Raw genomic sequence first — 25,884 nt, forward strand, 5'->3', positions numbered from 1 at the left:
TGGTTGAGCCATATTGATGCCAAGACTCTCCATTATACGCCTCAGATTGTTTGCCCTATCAGAAGATGATTGAGAGATGTCCTTGAGCTTATCCCAACTTTTCTCTTCATAATATCCCCTTGATTCCACAAACTTTACATCTCTCGAGACCAATACCCTTCTCATGTCTGGGTCATAGCACTTGTAGCCTTTTTGGGTTGAAGAGTAACCAAGGAACACAGCCTTAGTACTTCTAGCGTCAAGCTTATTTCTTTGCTCCATTGGCTGCAAAACATAACACAAGCAACCAAACACACGAAAGTGATCAATAGATGGTTTTCTATTGTTTAGTACCTCATATGGCGTGAGATCATCTAACACCCTTGTTGGTGTTCTGTTGATGAGGCAGATGCTGTCATGACTGCATCACTCCAGAACTGCTTAGGTACATTAGTCTGGAACATCATAGATCTTGCCACTTCCATGAGGTGTCTGTTCTTCCTCTCCGCTACACCATTTTGTTGTGGTGTGTATGGACAACTGGTTTGGTGTATGATCCCATTCTTGGCTTGCCTCCCCCCCCCCCCCCCCCCCCCCCATTATCTGACCTGAATACTTTGATCTTAACATTAAATTGGTTAGTTATGTGGTTCTGGAAATTAATAAAAGCATCTAGCACTCTATCTTTAGTTTGAATCATAGTTAGCCAAGTATATTTTGATTTTTGATCAATAAAAGTGACAAAATATCTATGATTCTCCCTAGATATGCATGGTGCAGTCCAAACATCAGAGTGTATAAGATCAAAGCAGTTTTCATAGAAAGTAGATGACTTAGGAAACACATTCTTGCAATGTTTGCCTAGGATACATGCTTCACAGTCATCATTTTTAAAGGAAATATCAGGAAGTAGTAGGTTTAGTGCACGAGAATGGAGATGACCTAGCCTAGCATGCCATAAAACACTTTTATCTAAAGCAGGAATTGAACTGAAAGCTGAAGATAAATTTGAAACAGTCTTGGTGTCTTCAAGTAGGTACAAGTCATCCTTTGTAACACCTTTTCCAATCAACTTAAGAGTCCCAATATCCTGAAAAACAACCTCATTAGGACTGAAAATCACATTACAATTTAAATCAGTGGTAGCTCTTTTGACAGATAATAAATTTGATGCAAAAGATGGCATGTAAAATGCTTTTGTATGTTTTTCAAATAGCTTAAGAGTTCCTACACCTTTAATTGGTATTTTGTCTCCATTTGCAATCATTACATTACCTAATACCGGTTCTACATTACTAATCAACCTAGCATCACTAATCATGTGGTGAGAAGCTCCTGAGTCTATGACTAAAGGCTTAATACCACTAGATGAATGAGATGCATGTAGAGAAGTAACCAGAACTCTAGGCGGTTTATATGATGCACTAAGGGAAATACCAAGTGTGTTACCAGACTCTTTTAGAGCTTTGATGAGAGCCTCTAGGTCTGACTTCTTGATAGATTCATCTTGTGTAGTTCTCACAGCTGAGCAGCCGCTGAAAGACATTGTCTTTCCTTCACTAGCACCATTAGTGCGCTTAGGAGTAGATGACTCTCCTACTTCACCAGAGAAGTTTGCCCTTGCATCTGCATATGGAGTCCGGAATTTCTGAGGTTTAAGGTGTGGATGGAGGATCCAACATTTGTCTTTGCCATGACCCTTCTTCTTACAGTGATCACACACCCAAATCTTCTTATCTTCTGGTTTGTAGTACCCCTTGTTAGCTACGCCTTCTGGTTTAGTCTCTACCCCTTCAGCTTGATTTACCATGATGAGCTCTCCCTTTCTCCCAAAGAGCCCAACTGATCCTTGCTCCTTTTGGATCTGAGAGCACACTTCATCTAGAGATGGGAGCTCCTGTCCTCGTAGGATGTGTTTGATCAAGTCATTATACCCAGGGTTGAGAGTGAAGAGAAGCGCAAAGACCTTATCTTGCTCTCTTCTCTGGTTCAGTACTTCAGGATCCAAAGTACTTGGCCTCAACATCTCTAGTTCAGCCCACAAAGACCTAAACTTTCCAAAGTGTCTATCAAACTCAGTATCCTCTTGACACAAGTTGTTGATAGCCCTCTTGACTTCAAACACTCTACTGATGTTGGAGACATTTCCAAACACCTTTTGAAGTGTATCCCACAAATCTTTAGAAGTTTCACAGTAGGAGTAAGCTTCCAAGATTGAGGGTTCAAGACTGTTGTGGATGATAGATAACACCATGAGATCTTCTTGAACTCTTGTCTTATCACCAGCTTCAGCCACCACTATCTCCTTACCATCCTCTCCTAGGATAGTCTTCTTCTTAAGGCCTCTGCCTTCTTTAACAATTTTCCAGAGACCTCTGCCTCCAAGAGCTATCTTAGTTAACCTTGCCCAAAGTAAGTAGTTAGCTCCCTTGAGAGTAACTGGAATCACAACCATCTTTGAATTTCCTCTAGAATCCATTAAGAACAGTTCAAGCACAATGAGAAGAACAATTTTTTTTTTCTTAAGTAAATAGAAACAGAGTGGAAGATTGAAAGATTGCGGAAGACTTAGGGTTCAAGAGCTTGTTGCTCTGATACCATGAGAGTTTATGAGAATTAAGAAAGATAAGAGAAATTAAATGAAGAACATAGAAAATAATGAGAGACTTTCTTGAAAGATAATGAGAAAGGAGGAATTGAATTGCTTGATTGTTTCATGTATCAAGAGTGCCTATATATACATCAAATGGGGAGCCAAAAACAAAGAGGCTCTCATGCACTAAATGAGGCTCCCTTGCACTAAAGAGAGGCTCCCATACACTAGCTAAATAAAGAAATGATAGTGCCCACATAATACTCCAGTCACCAAACAATCTCATTTGACATTTACTACAATTTACATTATTAAGATTACTCATCTTTGCTTTATGATCAAACGATGCCTCTGACTGAGAATCCTGTAAACATCGCTACCACTGAGCCAGTTGTCCTCAGAGCGCCGGATGATATTCCCAACGTGCGCTGCAACAAAAACAAATTACGATATACAATAATAGTTTCATAAGATTCGTCATGTGAATATTATGTTAACGAGTCAGAATAATAGTTTGAATATCGCTATTCTCCGACGACGCACGCGTTGATGAAGATGATGAAATGCACTGAATTTAAATGGTGGTGCCTCCATATGGACTCTTATCTCTCCAGATTATTCTCCCTCCCGTTACTAGCTTCCATCTTCCTCGATCCGTCTAAACCACCATTCTGAATCTTAAGACGATCGCGTCACACAAAAAGAGGAAAGAGAAAAGCACACACTAAGATCGAGCTGAGTAAGTAACCACCATCTTCCTCTGACTAATCTTCACACCGTCGCGTCAGATACGTGTAGCGTCACGTTGAAAGAGAAGAGGAGGAAAGTAAAAGCACGTCTAACGAGTAAGATCGATATGGGAAGAAAACCAGTGAACGAAACAGAGGAGGAGAACAAAAGTCCGATGAAAAACAGAGGAGGAGATGGGGAGAGAGAAGAATCAAACGTAGAAATTATATGCAATGACTCAACGGTTCACGGCGTAGATAAAACTTTGATCTAATCAGTGTAACATATAAGGGGAGAAGATACTTACGGTGGTTCGTCTGAAGATTCCTTATCCCGCTCATCCGGTTGTTCTCTGCTATCTGGCTATTCTCTAGATCCATTTTTGTAAGTTTCTTCTCTCTCACTCTAGTCTCACTCTAGTCTACTCTACAAATCTGTTATGCGTGCGTGTTGTTATATAACCTCGAAGAAAGATATTTGTGGACCCCGTATAGCTTTTCTGTGTGTGTGACTGACAGTAAAGAAAATTTGTTAGAGATGACACGTGGGAAGCTGCGGTTTTCAGGTGGAAGAATAAATTGTTAGATCTATAAGATATTGGATAAATGTTGCCAGAAAAGAAGTCGTCTATGCCCGTTTCCCATGTTATTTGTCACTAGGTGAATGCCCGGGTGTTACATATTGGTTATATTCTGTTCAAATTATCGGGTTTGATCTCATCAAGAGTTCTCTTTGGCTTTTGACATTTTGTTATATGACCTGCAATTCTCATGGGACTTTCTTAAGGTTTTAGTTGAAGATAACGAATGGTTACCAGAAACCGAATGGCATTTATTATATGATTAAAAGCTCATCCGACGATGAACCCGCACGTTGCAATCTTGTTACGTTGTTGGCTAACTGAGTAATTTTGCTGAGTAATTATAGCTGAATGAAAGAAACCAAGAAAGTTATTTCATTTTCTTTTGTAGTTATTTCAACTTCTTCATACTATAAAATCTCATTTACAAACCATCTTTATATTGACTAGGGCTTTTCCCGGACTACGCCCGAGTTGTTTTACAATTTTTAATTTAATTTATGTTTTTGGCATTTTTATTTGAGTGTATACATATATGAAGGTACTGATTATAAAAATAAAAATCCTCAGATAAATATTAAAAATTTAAACTATTTCTGTCAATCAAATTTAAGAGAATTAGAACTCAAAATTTATTATTATTCTTATATTTTTGATTGAGGTTCATATGAAAACAACTGTTAAATTGGCAACTAATTTAAACTTTGGAAAAATTGAATTTTCATTTTTTTACTAACAATAAATTTTTACTTACGCTATTGAAAATTAGGTTCTCTTTTGCATTGATCCTTGGATTTTCATTTTATATAATTAGTATCTATATCGATTTGTTTTTATCTTTCTTCCGAAAGTGTTGGAATTAGGAACAATTGAAATCCAATGATTGAAGATACAATGGTCATGAGGTGAGTTGTAAGAATCATGTCATTATTTTCTTTGCCATGCGAGAAAGAAATTTAGAACAAAATATCCTAAATAATATTAGTATTTTGCAACATCGATTTCAGTATTTGGTATGTTTCTTCTCTAATATCCAGATGAAATGAAGAGAGTCTTGGGATGATTTACTGAGAAAACCGGTAGCCTTTAAATAGCACATTTTACGGATTAAATCTCCAAAACATTATTTGAGAAGTGATTTGCTATGTGTCATTACTATATTGATTTCGGAAAAAAAAAATGCTGACACATTATTTTAACTATGATGACATGCTTTAAATTTAGTTGTGGCATGTATATTTATATTTAATGTTGTTTAATATTTTTGGTAAGTTTTTTAAAATATGTTAATAACTCATAAATCATCATTAATATAACAATAAATAATACAATAGTAGGAACAAAAATATTATTATAATTTTAATTTTTTTTAATTTTTTTATATATTATGTAATTTTTACTACAAATTATTCAAAATTTTATGCAAGTTTTTTAAAATTGTAATTTTATAATCTCAATACCATTAGTTTCTTTTTAATATCTACAAATTTTAAAATATTATTTAGTTTTTTATTTGAATAATTATATATCTAACAACACTTTCTTTTAATTTTATAGAATTTGATTTAATATATTTTAACCAAAAGAAATAAATAAAAACCTTTTCAAGATTATAATTTAAAATATATTCATATCTATTATTATTTGAACAAAACATATGTATTATTACATATAAATTTGAATAAAAAGTATTTATCTTAACTTAATTTTTGCATATATTTAAATTAAGATTTAAAATTAAATTGTAATTAAATAATAAACCTTAAAATTAATAAAATTTTATTTTTAAATATTGAAACTTCTATTTCTACACATGATGCAAAATCACCTAGTAGACTATTAATATATCAGACAAAAAGAAAATTTTTTCTTAGTTCAGGTTGTAGAAAGAGGAGTATGTAGTCTAGATCCTCCGTTTTCACGTATGGTAGAGACCTTGACAAATTAGCCTGCCAGAAACACACTATGAGGACGACTCAGTTTCGGAAAAAGTTAATGGCCAAATCCATCAGCTCTAATGTGAAATTAAACCTAAGAAAGGAGAAAAATAATGATAAATATAATATATCAGATCCAAATAAAAAAATGAGAAAAAGGACCTTATCAATTATCATCCTCCACCAAAGTCTTTAAAATAACATCAAATCCATATGTGAATATCTCAGAAGAGGTGAATGTAATCCTAAAAGAACAACCGTTAAAGTATTTCCATAAACATTCAACAAATAAATATAATGGGCACTGAATTTAGAATACTATATATTAATTGAAGTACGTTTGGTATCAACATCATCCCGAGGTTCTTCAACAACATACCACAATAGTTTCTACACTCGAGATTTATCACATAAGACTGAAAACATCAATACTCCAAAGTCTAGTCAGAAACTTTTTCTAAGAAATGTGAATGATGTATCGAAAAAAAAATCAGAACAAATATAAATGTATGAGTCGGCTCTTCCTTAGCATTCTTGAATAATTTCTTCCTCGTCAAGAAGCTCTTCCAATGTGATTTTTTGGCTCAAGTCAGAAAAAAATAATTTCTCTTTAGCTCAAAGCTTCGACAAAATCCACCTAGTTTTACCTTTGAGTGGTTTCTTCGATCTTTCTCTTTTTCCAGAAAGTCCTTGATTTTGTAGTGAAGTCTTCTCTCATGAAATCCATCTCAGCTGTTCCCAAGAATCTAAGAAACTGTTAGCCTACACACATACTATGAGATACGGCTGGCCTAATTTTTAGCCAAATCTCTTGGACCATTTTCAACTCCCATTGGAACACCTTCTAGTTCCCCGATCTGAATACTTCCAATGGCAATAAAAGTTGTCGTAAAACCCTATTTTAGCATGGTTTCAAGTCCCAAGCAAGGTGGATTCAATAGTTTCACACACATCAAAAATGCTTCCGAGACAATATCTTTAAAGGAAATTGGGATCAACTACTTGATTTGCAACTTTTGGAGGAAATGCTAAGTCTTTGTCATCTCCATGATTCATAAACATAACTCTAATCTATGTTACATGAACCCAATTTTGATATTAGAGAAAATAACATTACCAAAAACGTCAAAGCAAAATAAATCACACTAAGATTAAACAATTACCAATCTGGTATTGAGACCCCATGAGTTATGCCATGCAATTGCTTTATGCCCTCCTTGTCTTCAACGGTGATGCCAAAAAATCTTCACAATTTTTTTGTCATAAACAATGCGAGATTGCTTGACGAAGAAAAAGAAATAATGTGAGATTACAACTTGTATACGACAGCCAATTGTTGGGAGGAAAGCCTGCAAATGGATTACAATGTTTGATTAGCTAAAGTAACCATTTTGTGGAGTTACCTTTTCTACATGTACATGTGCAGTGGCTTTTTCGAGAATAAAATGGAATCAGAAAAGATCCTAAACTATTATTTGTATGAAACTCTTAACTGAAGCAAGACGTTGACTTTTTTTTTTGCAATCCTTGCTCTTCTAGTACCTTGCTTCAGTCCTTTATTTACTCTGTTGGCTTAGTGCCTGAACTTCAAGACGAAGAAGACCACCTTTAAGTTTTAAGTAACATAAGTGATGATATATTAAAAACTCATTATACACAAAAATAACTAACACAAATGGTATATAAACTCTTAACATGTGCATGTGCAGTGGCTTTTTAGAGAATAAAATGGAATCAGAAAAGATCCTAAACTATTATTTGTATGAAACTCTTAACTGAAGCAAGGCGTTAACTTTTTTTTTTTGCAATCCTTGCTCTTCTGGTACCTTGCTTCAGTCCTTTCTTTACTCTGTTGGCTTAGTCTCTGAACTTCAAGACGAAGAAGACCACCTTTAAGTTTCAAGTAACAGAAGAGATGATATATTAAAAACTCCTTATACACAAAAATAACTAACACAAATGGTATATAAACTTAATAGTCTCCTTAAATCAAAGCTCGATGATTTGTTTTACAATTATAAGAAACTCAGAAAGCACATTGACCAAAATGGAATTTAAAATGTGAATCTAGATATCGAATATGAATTTCTATATATTGATCCAAAATACGCAATAATCAAAGGCATTGGGATGAACTAAAAATGCAAATGAACAGAAAGCAGCGGATTTAGCACATGGTCTTTATCAGTTTCGACATACAAAGTGATATCAATATTCTTGAATTACAAACGTCGGATTACATCCTAAATATAAGAGTTTTGTAATGTTTTGGAAGCTTAACAACACATCACTGGATATACCTGTAATCCAAGCCAACGACTGTTAGTATAAATATCGCAGTTTATTGACCCTTTCGTTTGATTCCACACAGCTTTACCTTGGGATCAACTACTTGATTTGCAACTTTTGGAGGAAATGCTAAGTTTTTGTCATCTCCATGATTCATAAACGTAACTCTAATCTATGTTACATGAACCCAATGTTGATATTAGAGAAAATAACATTACCAAAAACGTCAAAACAAAATAAATCACACTAAGATTAAACAATTACCAATCTGGTATTGAGACCCCATGAGTTATGCCATGCAATTGCTTTATGCCCTCCTTGTCTTCAACGGTGATGCCAAAAAATCTTCACAATTTTTTTGTCATAAACAATGCGAGATTGCTTGACGAAGAAAAATAAATAATGTGAGATTACAGCTTGTATACGACAGCCAATTGTTGGGAGGAAAGCCTGCAAATGGATTACAATGTTTGATTAGCTAAAGTAACCATTTTGTGGAGTTACCTTTTCTACATGTACATGTGCAGTGGCTTTTTCGAGAATAAAATGGAATCAGAAAAGATCCTAAACTATTATTTGTATGAAACTCTTAACTGAAGCAAGACGTTGACTTTTTTTTTGGCAATCCTTGCTCTTCTGGTACCTTGCTTCAGTCCTTTATTTACTCTGTTGGCTTAGTGCCTGAACTTCAAGACGAGGAAGACCACCTTTAAGTTTTAAGTAACATAAGAGATGATATATTAAAAACTCATTATACACAAAAATAACTAACACAAATGGTATATAAACTCTTAACATGTGCATGTGCAGTGGCTTTTTAGGGAATAAAATGGAATCAGAAAAGATCCCAAACTATTATTTGTATGAAACTCTTAACTGAAGCAAGGTGTTAACTTTTTTTTTTTGCAATCCTTGCTCTTCTGGTACCTTGCTTCAGTCCTTTCTTTACTCTGTTGGCTTAGTGTCTGAACTTCAAGACGAAGAAGACCACCTTTAAGTTTCAAGTAACAGAAGAGATGATATATTAAAAACTCATTATACACAAAAATAACTAACACAAATGGTATATAAACTCAATAGTCTCCTTAAATCAAAGCTCGATGATTTGTTTTACAATTATAAGAAACTCAGAAAGCACATTGACCAAAATGGAACTTAAAATGTGAATTAGATATCGAATATGAATTTCTATATATTGATCCAAAATACGCAATAATCAAAGGCATTGGGATGAACTAAAAATGCAAATGAACAGAAAGCAGCGGATTTAGCACATGGTCTTTATCAGTTTCGACATACAAAGTGATATCAATATTCTTGAATTACAAACGTCGGATTACATCCTAAATATAAGAGTTTTGTAATGTTTTGGAAGCTTAACAACACATCACTGGATATACCTGTAATCCAAGCCAACGACTGTTAATATAAATATCGCAGCTTATTGACCCTTTCGTTTGATTCCACACAGCTTTACCTTGGGATCAACTACTTGATTTGCAACTTTTGGAGGAAATGCTAAGTCTTTGTCATCTCCATGATTCATAAACATAACTCTAATCTATGTTACATGAACCCAATTTTGATATTAGAGAAAATAACATTACCAAAAACGTCAAAACAAAATAAATCACACTAAGATTAAACAATTACCAATCTGGTATTGAGACCCCATGAGTTATGCCATGCAATTGCTTTATTCCCTCCTTGTCTTCAACAGTGATGCCAAAAAATCTTCACAATTTTTTTGTCATAAACAATGCGAGATTGCTTGACGAAGGAAAATAAATAATGTGAGATTACAGCTTGTATACGACAGTCAATTGTTGGGAGGAAAGCCTGCAAATGGATTACAATGTTTGATTAGCTAAAGTAACCATTTTGTGGAGTTACCTTTTCTACATGTACATGTGCAGTGGCTTTTTAGAAAATAAAATGGAATCAGAAAAGATCCTAAACTATTATTTGTATGAAACTCTTAATTGAAGTAAGGCGTTGACTTTTTTTTTTTTTGCAATCCTTGCTCTTCTGGTACCTTGCTTAAGTCCTTTATTTACTCTGTTGGCTTAGTGTCTGAACTTCAAGACGAAGAAGACCACCTTTAAGTTTCAAGTAACAGAAGAGATGATATATTAAAAACTCATTATACACAAAAATAACTAACACAAATGGTATATAAACTCTTAACATGTGCATGTGCAGTGGCCTTTTAGAGAATAAAATGGAATCAGAAAAGATCATAAACTATTATTTGTATGAAACTCTTAACTGAAGCAAGGCGTTAACTTTTTTTTTTTGCAATCCTTGCTCTTCTGGTACCTTGCTTCAGTCCTTTCTTTACTCTGTTGGCTTAGTGTCTGAACTTCAAGACGAAGAAGACCACCTTTAAGTTTCAAGTAACAGAAGAGATGATATATTAAAAACTCCTTATACACAAAAATAACTAACACAAATGGTATATAAACTCAATAGTCTCCTTAAATCAATACTCGATGATTTGTTTTACAATTATAAGAAACTCAGAAAGCACATTGACCAAAATGGAACTTAAAATGTGAATCTAGATATCGAATATGAATTTCTATATATTGATCCAAAATACGCAATAATCAAAGGCATTGAGATTATGAACTAAAAATGTAAATGAACAGAAAGCAACGGATTTAGCACATGGTCTTTATCAGTTTCGACATACAAAGTGATATCAATATTCTTGAATTACAAACGTCGGATTACATCCTAAATATAAGAGTTTTGTAATGTTTTGGAAGCTTAACAACACATCACTGGATATACCTGTAATCCAAGCCAACGACTGTTAATATAAATATCGCAGTTTATTGACCCTTTCGTTTGATTCCACACAGGTTTACCTTGATTTTTGGTTGGACTTGGACCTATTTTTAGTATATCGTTCCACATCTCTCTGGTACGACTAATCCCTCCATGAATACTCACCGCCAGTGCTGTCGATACATTTGTTCCTCTCTTCTTGCTAATTATTTGATGTTTGCTTCGAATTTCCTTTCTGTTTGCAACCTTTAGTTCTCGTATTTTGTTCCTCACTTCAAGAAATGTAACAGTCGGAGGCGTAGCTCGGAACCGTATAGCCCTGGTGAGATGGAGACATGTTTTCCTGTTGGGTTCACCGCCATGGATTCAGCTTATTGAGAGGAGTTCTTCGGTCGTACCCTGGAAAGTTGATCACAAAAAAAAAAAGAGGAGCTCTTCGGTTTTGACTGGAAGACGAAGTAGTTTATAAAATAAGGAGATAGAGAGGGAGGTGAAACGAAAGACATGAAGTGTGTATTAAAGAGAACAATTGATTGATGGCAGAGAAGGCTCAGTAATGGAGATCGCAAGTAGAGAAAACGGAGAAGACGAAGAGGATGGAGAGATTCGTTGGACGGCTATAGGATGTTAGGGGTTTCTGTTTAGTGGGCTTAGCAAGCGAACCCAACCGTAGAATCTCACTTTAGGTCATTTTCGAGTTGCAAATTGCAGCTTTAGAAGAGCTGACCTGGCACAAAGGAACATTTTTATTGGTCGATTTAATTAAACGACGTGACATGCTTCTCTGTTGAGGATATTCTCTTTTAATTTATTGTATATCTTCTTTAAAAAAAATGAATCTTTATCGTCAATAGTTTTTAATTGCCCTTTTTGTCTTCGTTTCAATGTGTCATATCATCCAAGTTACTTACTTCCTTTCTTCCTGTGCAGACATCTTTTCTTTATGATATTCAAATCAAATCACCCAAAATTCGATCCAAGAAACCAAATTTACTAAAATTAAAACCTTTATTTTCATGGTGGCAATGGCAACAATCATAGAGAATTAGAGAGATATAGAAGACTGTTGAAAATAACTGGAAACAACAACAAACAAAATTAAAAGTAAACATCCTACAGTCCCTTGATTTAGCTTACCTCACCACAATGCATGGTTGGAAGCATACAAGGTCTACATGAAGAGATGAAAAGAGCTGATAGTAAAATAAAAGACTAATTTTTCTTTTTGATCAAACAATAAAAGACTAACTAAGAATTATTATTCAGCAAAAACTGTTTTATTAATCAAACAGAAACAACTTAATCTTGTTTAAAGGAGATGACCCAATAAAACCAAATGATTCTAATAATCTCGTTCTTTCCTTTTGCCTCGTCTTGCACGTTGCTGGATCTTCACCGATGTAGGAAAATAAGAGCACACGAGTGGCATACTAGTGAATTCTCCAGTTTCTGCTCGGTGGTATGTATCCTCTTGGAGATCCAATGTTTTGTAGCATCCATTCTCCCCAATTAGGTAAGCTTTATTGTACATTTCTTCTTCGTCTTTATCAAAAATCACTGCGAGTTTTTGTTCCTCGTCAATGATGAAACTCCCACCGGCAAAATGAAACAGATGGGGACCAAAGAGTGTTTCAATATCCACTGATAAAAACAACTTGCTCCATGACACTGCATTAGGCTCAATTCTATTTGTAACCCATATCTCTACTAGACACGATGAATCCCCCTGATATAACACTGCAAGCTGCTCTTCTCTAACACTAGAGAGGGCCACAGTTTCTTCAGCATGAGAGTGAAACGGCAGAGGCAGACGCGGTCCAAATCTCTCTCTTGTAAAATCAAAACAAAGCAGAAATGTCTCTTGGTCTGTTACATCTATTTCTTCTTCTCCGTCCCATTCCATTTTTTCTTTAGCAAAAAAGTAAGCACTTCCCTTCAAAGACAATCCACGATGATAATAATCTATCTCCCAGTCAGCATTGACATCAAGAACCCTCCATGAGCTAGACTTTAAATCGTATATCTCATATATAAAATAGGGGTTTCTAAATGTCGTGTTATCATCCAAAAACCTCAATATTTTTTGGTTCTTGTTTACGTCATAACCGAGAGCATAGAGGTCGCGTTTGTGGAAAGCTATCCTGGGTTTGATCCGCCTAGTTTGTCCCAAGTACGGGTTCCAAACAACGAGCCTACGATTGTCTTTGGTCGAGCATAAGAGTAACCCGTTGCAGTGAAAAACTTTTGATATCTCGGGATCTGAATTGTTTAGGCTAGTAAGCTTACCTTCTTTAACATATGGAGCAACGTCCAAGTCGTACTTATTGTTGAGGCTACCTTGGAAATCGACTCTCATTAACCAAAGCCTAAACTCAGACCTCATGATTATCAGCGTTGACAACCCTTTAACAAAGCGTTTTGCAAAGTCGGGATCCCTAGATAAAGCGTTCCACCGTTTGCATGTAGAGCGCACCTTTCTCATAGATGTCATCAGGGGAACCCTCGATAGTACATTCTCTACCAAATCCTGTGGAAGATCAGAGATCATTGTCATCTTTTCAAGTTTCAAGGAAGGCATGATTGTGACGGCTTTTCTTTTTTCCTCCCTCACTCTATTTTTAATAGGTAAAAGAGGCTAGGTTAACCTTTGCCCCAAAAAAATACAAAAACAGATCTTAAAATTTTACCCAAAAAATACAAGAAAACTTAACAGAAAATGGAATATATATATATATACATATTGATTTAAATAAAGGATGGGAGGATGCAAGATTGAATATTTATTAAATTTTTTTTTGTAAATGCTTAATTAAGCCTCTAATACGCGTTTCTTTAACTACAATGCTATAAACACGATTTTGTTAATCTACTAACATGTCATACTTAATAATTCTCTGGTAAGAGGACCCAGAACAGGATTTGATTTCACTTTTGTGCCTCTTAATAAACGTTTTGGATTGCGTTGCATGCTGATAATTTTCCGATGCTGATGTGAACACCAATGCAAATATGAACGAGAATAAGCATGAAAAAGTAATATAGTCCAGATTGATAGTTGACTTGAGTCATTAGTGAAGAAGGCACACTTTCTTTCTTGACAGAAAAACCTGTGGAATGCATGGGGTATCAATCTCGCCATTTTGTCACTCTGAAACGGATCAAGTTTCTCTTCCTGAGGCAGAAACTGAAACTAGCTTTCATCTTCAAGGAACAGGTGAGAATATGAACTTCAAACGATTTTGTATCATTGTTTGTAATTGCTATATTGATGATAACGAAACTCTGTTTTGAAATTGTAGACATGTTACCAAGAAGAATGGTCTCTTATGGACATGGATCATTTGAATTCTTTGTATAGGGGCAACTGAAGCCTTGAAAGCCACCACGCCTTGTTTTCCAATTATTGGAAAGCTTGTGGTGATGAGTGCCTGTTTGCATGGCCCTGATGTGCTTGTTTTTGGCTTATTCTGTATCATTAGAGTCTGTTTTCTGAGTGCTTTTTATGATTTTTGTGTGTTTTAAGTTGATACTAGATTTTGATCCCGGGTTTATTTTATTTTTTTTTTCAATTGACAAATATTTAGTAAATGTCATATTTTAATATATTTGTGTTTTATTTTATAAAAGACTTAAACTTTTTATCTTTATTTATCATATTTCATTTTAAATGACTATTTATGTTTAAAAAATTAAACTTTATTTCTTTAATGAATTAAGTTGGTATAACTCTGATAAATTAATTTTATTATGTGGTAAATATTTTAATAAAAAAATTATATACTTTTAATAAAAATTTATATGTTTCAATGAAAAAAATTTAATTTTTTTATGAATGCTTAAATTATATTAAGAAAAGAAAAAAATAATAATTAAGAATAGTTGAAAAAAAAATTATTTGAACTTGGACTTAATGGTCCAAAAGAAAAAAAAAGTGAGAATTAGATCTGATTTCTTAATCGGCCCAAATGGCCCACGAGAGATCTGATGTGGGCTGGATCCGAAAAAAATGACCCAATATAGATGTGTTATTAATATTACTTGATTGCCGTTAATGAAACATGCAATGTTAGTTAAAAAATAACAAGTTAAGGTAAAAAGGACAATAGGATCCCGCTTAAATTAAAGACAATATGTTAATTTTCTTAAATTATATTAAGAAAAGAAAAAAAATCAATTTTTTTTTATGAATATTTTTATGTATTATATCACGCATGTTGTTAGCTCAGCTGTTGATGTCATGCACACAATGCAGTCTTCCATATTGTCGCTGAGATCGAAGCTAAAAATGTAAGCGAGGAAAGACGCACATAATACAACTAAGCCGGATATAGACCAAATGGACTTCACAACTGTAGAGACTGATCTCCTCTGAGTTTATGGCTACTCTCAACCATGAGAATAATAGAATGCGGCTCTTGTTACCTGTGATGTTAGCATTAGTTGTATACAATGAATCTTTTGCCTAGTCCGGACGAGGTAGTCCAAGTGGCAGGACGGGCCTGTGGTGGCAATCACCATCCGGGTTCGATTCCTTCTCCATGTGGAAACTACCCTGCCTCTTCTGGACACCAAAGCGGTACTGGGCTCGATCCAGCCCAGGTAAAGCCCTCCCGGGTGAAGTGGACCGCTGCCTGACCGGGCCCAGGGGAATGACCCGCGAAGCGGGGAACCCCTGGATTATCAAAAAAAAAATGAATATTTTGCCTATGTTGATGTTCAAAAAATCTCTAAATGAAAAAAAGATGTAAATACGAAAATTTAAGGTTGCAATTAATAGGGATAATTTGTCCAAAAACCAAGGAAAACATGGAAAGTAAAAAAATGCCAAAAATAGTGCAACAGGAAAATGTGTTGGTTACGTAGAGAGGTTGATTTGTCCAGACTACCCTTCAACAAAAGCGATCTTCCTTTCGTATAGGACTCAGTGAAGTACAGTTAGAATCTTCCTAAATCTAACTAAGTACAAGAAGATTTGGAAAATATATGGGAATAGATTTGTAAAATATGTCTCGATCAGAGTGAGTGACTAGTGCTCTCCTGCATAACCTTCTCCACTAACTGTCTCACACATAAGGCTCACGGAAAAAAAAGAGAAAATTCAGTGAAGAGATTGCATAGAAAACGCAGACAACTTCGGGTAATGAAATACTTGTACTGTTCAGAAATCATTGGACATCTATAAATGATGGTGTCTGGTCTGTTAAGCTCAGAAAAAACCCATAGAAAGTTGTAGAGATTAAATCTGAAGAAAAGTTAGCTTCATCCTTTTTTAGTCATCCCGACAGTTTTTTATAACTGTTAATTCGTTGCGTTGTATTTATTAGATCGTTTATTGTTCTCCATTTGTATACCATCATTTACTGTCGTGAATCAGTTAATGTTCAGGCGTACCAAACTGAATCAATAATTTACAGCATTTATGGGTTGTAACTGAAAATCCGTAGCTGAGTTTATGAATATGAAACGCATAAGTTCAAAGTTACTGATTATTATTTTATTTTTTTTACTGTTTTGTCGCAGGACATGGGGAGGATGTTGCGAATGTGGCGTGGAGAGTGGAGGAAGAATGATTCCCAGTACTGGCATTTTGTTCCGGTACAAACCGATCTCGGTTTGTCTTTGTACATGGATGAGGGTGAGAGCTTCGACACTGTTGAGGGGATTGTGAGGACCCATTATGGTGTCAGTGAGACCACTCCTATGGTTATCACATACGGATTACCTGACTGGATGGTTGTCCCAAGTGGTCATACTCCACCTCTAACCATAGGAAGTACGACCGAGCTCGTTGACCCGATGGCCGGAAGACCTTGGATGGTGGAGTTCACATTGTTGGTGACATTGGGGGCGAAGAGTGTTGCACAATACCATTTCAACCGCCGCTCACCGTTTTACATCGGTTCCTCATCTTTTGTTGTTGACCAAACGCAAGATGCAACAAAAGCGTCTTACGAGAGTGAGTATATAATTTAGAGTATATTTCATAGTCTATAGTTTATAAGGTTATAGCAGTTGGCTAACATAGTGGGTGTGTAAATATCAACGTCTCAGGGTTGGTGTTTGGCAAAAGGATGGCAACAAGTGAGAAGGTCATGACAGAGATCTTCGGTGAGGAAGAGATGGTGGTATTTTACAGAGTTGCAATGGAGATGGAGTTTGCTGAGAAGGAAAAGACTCGCCAGATGGACGAGCAGGCACAGCCAGGGCCTTGGCTGATTTGTCTTGACGAGGACTCTGATATGGAAGACGCCAGCAAAGGTGTTGGGCATATGGATTCAACCATGGGAGGTCTGAAAAGTAAATGGTTCAACCCAAAAATTGTTGTATCCAGCTAATAAACGTTTAATATTGGCTGGTTACCATATTCGGATCAGAACCAATAAACTGGTTAGCTGTGAAAACATAAGTCGTAGATGAGCTAATTAAAATATAGTACGGTTACGTTTTTTGTTACGGTGGTTAAATTAATTCCTGAACGGCTAACCGTGCTTATAATTAGCCATGTACAAAATGATGGCAACCAAAACATTATATCATGTCATTATGAATTTTGTTTGGTTAATGTTAATAAGATACGCTAACAAATATTATATCATGTTACTATGTATTTTGTTTGGTTAATGTTAATCAGAACTAAATTATTCTATTTTGCACAGGGGGACAAGGCACTCTGGATAAAGGAAAGGGTATCATTCAGGAATCTGTGGGTCAGACCAAAGCACCCGTTTCCGAGTAACGGTAAATAGAAAATTTAGAGGGGTAGTGCCCAATTACGAGACAATAACATGGTTCATCGTATCTCCGCCCGTTTCCGAGTAGAACCAGGTAACTATACTGGAATTGAGTAGTTGTAAAACATACAACAATCAGAAACAATGTTGTTACTTGTTATGCATCACCTACTTCTGAACTTATTGCATTCTTTTCATCACATGTGTTAGAGATTTGTAACCAATGATGAAAAGAATATTGGCTACACATTCGATTTCAATAGCTGGCTAATAATTTAAGGGAAGTCCATAGTGTATATGGCTACAGAAAATATAACACCTTCATTAAACTTAAATCGACATTATAAGAGTTCGATCAACATGATTCTCTTTATTTTTCATAAGAGTTATTGAAACGTAGAAAAGACCTAATAAAAAGCATAAGAGTATGATAAGCAGTAAGATAGTCCGTTTTCATAGATAGAGAGACTTAGCAAAAATAACAAACACACATGTGCATGACATAAAGGAGTGACGGTCGGACGGTTTAGAGCATTCCCACGGTGGCTTCGTAAAACATAACCGCCAGCCTCTCAACTTCGCTGCCGATTTTATCAGGGGTAATGCATTTGCAGAGGTAGACACCTGCGACGGCGTGAGCTTGCACGAGAAGAAGGGCTGACACAGCAGAGTCCGCATAAGATGTATTTTGCGGAATGCTACGAGGTCTCTCAATGGGAAAATGCTCTAGCATCTTTGTGCAGAAGCTGTTTGACCCCTTGTTTCAGCAGGTATGGAAACATCTGAGCAATGGGAGTAACCTCTTTCACCATCATGCTGTCAGTCCTGAGTGCTATGTTGCAGTCCATCAGAACAATTGACCAGCTGCTGCAATCAACGCAAACACCGACCCAGTGTTTTCTGTCGAGATTGAAAGGAAGATAGTAACGGTCAGCGTCTGGATAACTTCGAACTAGCTCAAGTATATGGCTAGGAAACCGGAAGGACTCTTTCTTGGACATCTTAGAAAACTTGGTAAACAATTTTGAGAGCTGTAGGACCCGATCCCGGCCGACTAGGCCGCGGTCGATGCCTCACGTCGCTCAGTCTATACCCGGACCGAACCTCTAAAAATTTTGCCCTTTATTTAAAATATCGCCCATTGGCGAGGGCTAACTCAGATCCTAGCTCAAGACTACCTTAGTCATTCCCTAGCTAGATCCTTTCAACTTATGCACAGCGGAATAGTATCTACTTAACCATTGGTCTAAAACCAATCTAACACTTGTCTGGTCAGATCACCTCAACTACTGGTCAGTAAACGCAACTGCCAGCTAGCTCCAAGGTCAATCCTGAACCTAGACCAAGTCATACAATCAGAGGTTCCGTTCCCCTAAACCATTCTATCTAGATCTATGCAACATTGACAGATCATACCTTTGCCACATCCACAGAGCTTGTTAGCTCATCGGCCCAGCTACACTAGCTGAATGAACTCATAAACCAGCTGATCGAGCTGCGAGGTAGCCTTGCCCAGCTCCCCGTCCACTCGTCCAACTCCCTTATACCTGCATAAACTCTTCCCTTGGGTACTTAGTCATTCAGCCAACCATCCCCACAGACATAAGTAACCCTTGAGAAGTCTTCAAACAGCTAAGGACATGCATCTGGCCCTTACCGGCTCATGCACTGTCCCACATCCTTTTTGCCTTATCAACTTATGATACCAAGTCCAGCTCATGGACTAACAATGCCCATCAGATCCTGAGTCAATCAACCAACCACCCCACATGACTCAGAACTGATGAGTCTTCACACTTCCTAATCAGTCATGGAACCATGTCCCACTGAACCTGATTAGTGTTGCTCTTACCACCGGTGCATCCTTTGATCAATCAGATCAGACACCTTGATCCATCATCCAAGGATCAGGTCGTCCATCCTTACCCATGATCAGATCACACACGGCCTGCCTTACCAACACCAAGGTTGATAACCAGCAATTCCTTATGATCAATATCATAAGTGACAATATGTTCCAGCACACAAACATATGATCAGATATCCTAACACAAGGATCTGACCCCAATATGCCCTCAGGTGCAATTTCGACCGCAAGCAAACCTGCTCCAAAAACATAGCCAATGCTTTGCACATAGCTTACCAACCCAAGGTTGATAACTAACATTCCTTATGATCAATAATCATAAGTGACAAACATTTCACAATACACAAGCATATGATCCGATAACCTAACACAAGGATCTATCATTGCATGGCTGGTTCCAAAACTAATCGATCATTTTCTCATTAAACCCAAATCTGGCCGATTTCAAATGTGATCCAAAAACTAAATAAAATTCATGTAAATTCATGATAATTCCCAACTAAGAGAATGACATAATCAGAATTTGCAGAACCGGCCTCGATCCTAGAGATCTCGGCCACGAACAGCCAAACCGGCCAAACTGACCATCTCTAAATCAATTCGATAAAACCCAATAAAAATCATGATAATTCATTATAAATACCCACTAAGAAGAATCAATCATCAGATCCCCTCAAGTCCTTCAGGAACTATGAGATCCGATCATACCTTCCAAACCAAGGCCATGGAGGATTTCTCCTAACCGGCCAAGGCCATGGTTTAATGTCATCAAGTCTGATCCAACAGACTACACCATTCATTCATAATATATATATTCCTCAAGGACGTGCCATACTTGGCCATGATCAATTCCACAGTCAACAGAATTGTAATTCAAAAGGTAATCATAAAACCGGTTACCTTATACATGATCTGATTAGATCATGTGCCTTCCCTTATCATGGACGGCCATGCTACTCCAGGGCACGCCTCCATCATTGTCCTATCACATACCTCCAGTATTGATAATATCTATTCAAGGGTCGCACCAACTTCCCATCCATGGAACTTCCATGAAACCAGTTTCTACACTGCATCCGCCTTCAAGGCTGTCTTGGCCTGTAAGAGTGGAGTCTGGCCTTCTCCCTTCTCTCCTGATTATCTGCGTGTGTTCCCAAGACACAGAGGAAGCCCAGGATGTGATCATCCATGATCAAACATCCTCACAGGGTCGTCCATCACTTCCCCCTTCAGTGCCCATGAAACTGCCTTTCTACACACATCTGCCCTTAAGGCTGTTCATGCCATTGAGACTGGAGTCCGGCCTTCTCCCTTCCCTCCTGACCATTTGAGTGTGTTCCCAGGGCACATAGGAAGCCTAGGACATGATCATCCATGATCAATCACCATCAAAGGGTCGTTCTCAACTCCCCTTGTGATTGCCCACAAAACTGCCTCTTTGCTGCCTTCACACCACTCTTGATCTTGGATGGAGCAATCCGACTCTCTCTCTCTTTTTCTCTGGTTTTCTTTGTGTTTCAGGGTGTAGAAGGAAGCCCTGGTGTGCCTGCAAAGGCACGGACTTGCCTTCCTTATATAGGAGAAGGGGTGGTTACTTCTTAACCATCGCATCCCTTCGGTTTCATTTATGTCCATTGATTTAATCAATGGTACAGATTGCACCCTTTCACCTATGGCAGTTACCAGACATCCCTGACAGGACTAACTGCTCCTAGATATATCACACACAAGCCTAGGCTGGTTGCCCAAGCCCCTGGTCCGATCCTAAGTGCCCACCGGCCCATAGCCATCATTGACTAACCAACCGACCCGGTAACTGCCCAGAACTGTCACACTGGTCCGAGCTTCCAACACTCCATCCAGCTGAGTTGAACTGACTCCCAGCTGACCCAGCTGAGTGAGCTAGTAGTCCAGCTACCTGAGCTGGCCAAACTTGATGTGAGCTACACTGAGCATGTCCGAGCTTCGCCCAGCTGACCGAGCTTCATTCTCGCATCGTCCAGCTGTCTCATCACTCGTCCAGCTTGCTCTCTTCATTATTCAATCTTACTAAGTCCCTTGGTCTATTTCCAGACCTAGACTTAGTCTTCTCATGATCCATTCTGATCATTCACTTCATTACAGCTAGTTCACGATCAATTCCCATGATCTGAACCAAAGCAGTCTCGTTTCTGTTGAAACGTCTATGTCTCATGTCAAGTTCAAGGAACGGGGACATGACAAGAGCTGGGAAACAAACTGAGTGTCCATGAACACAGATTGGTTGGACTGGTTTGGGGGTGAGTTTAGCGTAAACTGTGAACTGATATGGCCAATGAGAACATCAACCACCTGTTATTGAAAATTAAAAACAATAATATTAAGGTACAATATTCCTAGCAGCACACCAATAACATTGCAGGGCAGATGAACAAACCTTTCGTGGCAAGGGAGAGGATCTTTGAACAAGCTCATTTAGGTCATTGCTCTCTAGCGTTGATTGGCCAATGTGTATTGTACTACATGAGGACGGACAAGAAAGTTTAGTAGACGGTATCTTAAATAATTATACAGCTAACAATTAATTTGACCATCAAGAATATAAACTTACAATGGTGTCTTCAGTTTATCGAGGAGGGAAGAGAACTTAGCAGCGTAATCAATGTTCCCGCCTGTGTTGTCGGGATCTACAAATGCTACTCGGGCCCGATTGAGGAGATGCATGTCGCATTCATACTGTCCCACCAGAGACTTGGGTAGGGCCTTAAGTCTCTTACTTTTCCGGCAGGCACCCAGCTGATCATCCTGTTCGCAAATTTCTTTGCCAGCAGCATTTGCGCACGTAGTATCACCTTCAATGGCAGCCTCCTTCTGGTGCGGGCGTTCCTCCTGAGTTAGCCCTAGGGAGAAGGTTGGTTTTGGGAATGGTAACTCATGGTCAAGATTCTGCAAAATTAATTAGACTCAAATTAGGCAGAGGGAGCAGTGTGGCGCTGTGCAACCTGAAACAAAGTTGTACGTACCGTATCTAGTGAGCTTTGACTATGATCAACATCATTTTCACACATGCTAACCCCTTCAGTGACAGTCTCTTTCAGGTGTGGACGTTCCTCCTGAGTTAGACCTAGGGAGAAGGTTGGTTTTGTGAATAGTAACTCAGGGTCAAGGTTCTGCAAAGTAATTAGACTCAATTAGGCAAATGGAACAGAACTGGCGCAGTGCTACCTAAAACAAAGTTGTACATACCATATCTGCTGAACTTTGCCCATGATCAGCAACTTTTCCTTCACGGCCAAGGGAATATGGCGGTGGGGGATTGTCAACGACCAACGATGCGGATGTGTTACTGGCAACCTATTGACAAGAAAATATCACTAAAGACTTAGAAAAGAATCAAAGTGAGTCATCGTGTTAATCGGCTGGTATCATAGTGTAGCTGGATATTGAGAAACCATCGACAGAAAATGTATTTGCTTGATTTGAGAATAGGATTGCAACGGGGGGATGGTCAGTTATCATCTCTTCATGGCTGTCGCACTGTGTCTGATTTCCAGTGTGTATCACTGGCTGAATCCCTTGTCCTCCGTTCAGGCCCTGCAAAGTGGTGAATATTATGTATACAACCTCAGAGAATTATCCGGTTAACATAATATTTGTCTGGTTGTTGAAAAACTTACATCGACTGGCAATGATGTTGTTTGGTTTGCGAATCAGATAGCGTCGTTGATAATATCATTTTGGGCGGATTCGGTATGAATACCTACACAGTGTGGTGAAGTGCGCATGATCTCTCGATGTTGGCCATCTCTAGCGACATTGGAAACATTTTCAGTCTGCGCTGAAGAGCTAACTGGTATCTGGCCAGAAGAAACCTCCAATTTACGAACCAATTGTTGGATGCTTTCTAGGACATTGGTTTGGAAGGTGATGAAAGATTCAGAAAGCGTGCTTAATTGCCTCTCAATCCGGGAAAGATCTTCTCTAACTTTGTCTCTGACCATCGATGCAACTGATTCAACATCTATGACCTCTGAGGTTGTTGTCTGTTTTGTCTGCTTTGGCTTCACTGTTTTCCGGTTAATTGCCTCTGTTTTTGCATCTTCGCGCATCCTATTGACCTCTAGCTTAGTTACGCCGCCGCTAAAGCTTGACTTGTTGAAGGGAAATTGCTGCTCGAGTAGACTCATCAAATTGTCCACGATAGGATCCTCCACGTCGTCCGACCAGCCAAGATCAGGTGACGCTTTGAAGTGTTCTTTGTATTCTACTATTATAGAATGAACTGCGACCTACCACGCAAAGTAAAAAAGTAACGAGAAGTCAGTGTTGGTTGCAATGGAGACAGTGCTCAAATTGTACTATTTCACATTTTGACTGAGAACGTGAATAAGTATGGGTAATGGTACTATGTACCTCTCCAGCTGCGTCGATGACGCGAGCATGACCCGGGCTGAGGCTCTGCTTCCCATTCTTATCTTCATCTACTAGATCATATTCCTCACAGCCGTCACTTTCTGAGCCAGATGAGGATCCATCGTTGACAACCTCTGTTAGAGCGGGGATGGCTTCGACCATTACAAGCTGTAGTGAAAGCACAAATCCTTTCAGAGCAATGGTGTTTTGCGACAGTGAAACCTCCTTCCTCTCTTTAATACTACTCATGAGCATGTCAAAGGATACTCTGCCCCATGGGTATGCAAAGAAATCATCTATGTCTTTGATAAGCTCTGCGTGATCTTGTGAGATACGTGGTGTGTGTGTGGTTGGTAGAATAACAGCAGCTAGTAAAGCTAATAGAGCGTATTTCACACGAATGCAGCTATCTTTGACGGTTCTTTTCTTTAGCATTCTTACAACAGAAGTGACGGGGACCTCCTTCAGTGTCCCAAAAAGCTCCCCCCAGTATGGTTTTTCCGAGATAATTTTCTTGGCTCTTTTTTTTGTGTGTTTGGGAAGCTTGCGACAGTTTAGCCCAGTTACATAGGCGACCTCTCGAAGAGAAAAACGTACAGGTTTGCCTGCGAAGATGAACCAAGCTTCGTGTTTGCTTGAGACTAATAGCTGCCTGGAGATTATGAAACGGCCAAAACGTCCGGAGAAAGAAGGCTTCTCCCCAATCTCAATAAGCTTCCCGAACGATGAGCCCCTGATGGTGTCTACTTCTTCAGGATCGAGAGCGTTGAGTATTTTCCTAATGGCATAGGGTTTGTGGTATGGCGTTACTCTAACGCCGACTGGTTCATGGTCCACCGCGAAAATCCTGTCTGGAATGCGTAGAGGTGGAAATGAGAGATCTTCTTCTTCCATTTTGTTACTGATTTTGTAGAAATTGGGGTTTGGTGATGAACCTCGATGATAACGATGAGAGAGATGGATGATTGTATCGGGGAAAGAGGAATGAGATTTCAGAGAGTAAATATATGAATATATGTGAGAAGAGAAAGATTCATTAAATCTATTAAGATTTCTTAAATATTAAGGACTGACAAAATCTCACATTACGTACTTCATATCTTCTATTTTAGATTTCGTAATCTCATGCCGAATTGGTACATATAGGGGTAGCAGTGTCTAGAAAATTTATGAATAGTGGTAGTAAAGTGTCTTTTGGTGTGGTGTTAATTATGGTATAATACCTTGGTATACGTCCTAATTTCTCTTAATTAATATCTGTCTGATCAGTGATTCACCGTTTTGCCACGTTGCTTTTTCCTTATGGATTTACACATTCCAGATCTTTCCCATTTGCTTATTTAGAAGTTGCCGTTTTTTCATCTCACATGTGCCGTTTCTTCTTTTTGTGCGTAGACTTCTTGTCGTTCTTTTTAATATATCTTGTCGTTTTGTCCCAGTATGCCGCATCAATGCATTTTGGACTAATTTTTTTTAATTACTAGGGTCAGACTACGGGCGGGTAAGCAAATGAACGAACAATATAAATATATTTTAAATTGTCACCATTTTACTACAAATTTTACTAATTCTCTTTTTAGATATTATATATTTGTTACTATGTTATAATAATTCTTTAAAAATATAAATATTTTACTTTGTTCACAATATTTTCTTTTTTGAATTGAATAGATTTTAAAAATATTTTTAATAAATTTTTAATAAATATTTCTTAAAAAAATAAGCAAGAACCATTAAAATATGATATTAACTAAAGCAAACATTTTGGATATCGTTTAAGCATGATATATATAACTATATTATTGTATATTTTCATTGCGTATGTTATATTAGCATTTGCAAGAAAAATGTATGATAATGTTTATTGTTTTTAAGAATGTTTGGGCATGGAGGAAGTATATATGTTAAGATTTATTATGTTTGATTTTGATGGCTATGTCTATATTAAGAGGTTGTGGTATTTTTTATATTAAAAGGTTGCAGAGTGTAACATA

The 25,884-nt window shown here is 37.5% G+C and overlaps 2 protein-coding genes and 1 long non-coding RNA gene across 5 annotated transcripts; all 3 read right to left on the reverse strand.

Moving 5' to 3' along the window:
- Positions 1–6,259: 6,259 nt before the first annotated feature.
- On the reverse strand, positions 6,260–11,771 carry LOC106389272. Of its 3 annotated transcripts, none has more exons than XR_007321449.1 (12): positions 10,981–11,771; positions 10,377–10,490; positions 10,143–10,206; positions 9,761–9,946; positions 8,985–9,668; positions 8,702–8,814; positions 8,372–8,557; positions 8,119–8,279; positions 7,595–7,708; positions 7,312–7,398; positions 6,982–7,167; positions 6,260–6,550 (listed from the first exon to the last, which is right to left on the reverse strand). It is a non-coding gene; the product is annotated as an uncharacterized LOC106389272 (long non-coding RNA). The 3 variants fall into 3 exon arrangements; XR_007321448.1 differs by having other exon boundaries at positions 6,260–7,167; positions 8,985–9,098; positions 9,508–9,668; positions 10,981–11,761; XR_007321447.1 differs by having other exon boundaries at positions 6,260–7,167; positions 10,981–11,769.
- A 362-nt stretch (positions 11,772–12,133) lies between these two features.
- Positions 12,134–14,434, reverse strand: LOC106386713 (F-box/kelch-repeat protein At3g16740-like). Its single transcript, XM_013826524.3, has one exon. The coding sequence runs from the start codon at positions 13,476–13,478 to the stop codon at positions 12,243–12,245; it is 1,236 nt and encodes a 411-aa protein (XP_013681978.2). The 5' UTR covers positions 13,479–14,434; the 3' UTR covers positions 12,134–12,242.
- Positions 14,435–21,608: 7,174 nt separating this feature from the next.
- On the reverse strand, positions 21,609–24,784 carry LOC106384377. Its single transcript, XM_013824350.1, has 8 exons — positions 23,891–24,784; positions 23,242–23,766; positions 22,952–23,071; positions 22,724–22,831; positions 22,501–22,647; positions 22,089–22,423; positions 21,915–21,996; positions 21,609–21,800 (listed from the first exon to the last, which is right to left on the reverse strand). Exons 1-8 carry the CDS (start codon positions 24,782–24,784, stop codon positions 21,609–21,611), a joined length of 2,403 nt encoding a protein of 800 aa, XP_013679804.1.
- Between the last annotated feature and the right edge of the window lie 1,100 nt (positions 24,785–25,884).

This window comes from Brassica napus, chromosome C3, assembly GCF_020379485.1.
Source record: "Brassica napus cultivar Da-Ae chromosome C3, Da-Ae, whole genome shotgun sequence".
In the NCBI taxonomy this organism is placed as follows: Eukaryota; Viridiplantae; Streptophyta; class Magnoliopsida; order Brassicales; family Brassicaceae; genus Brassica; species Brassica napus.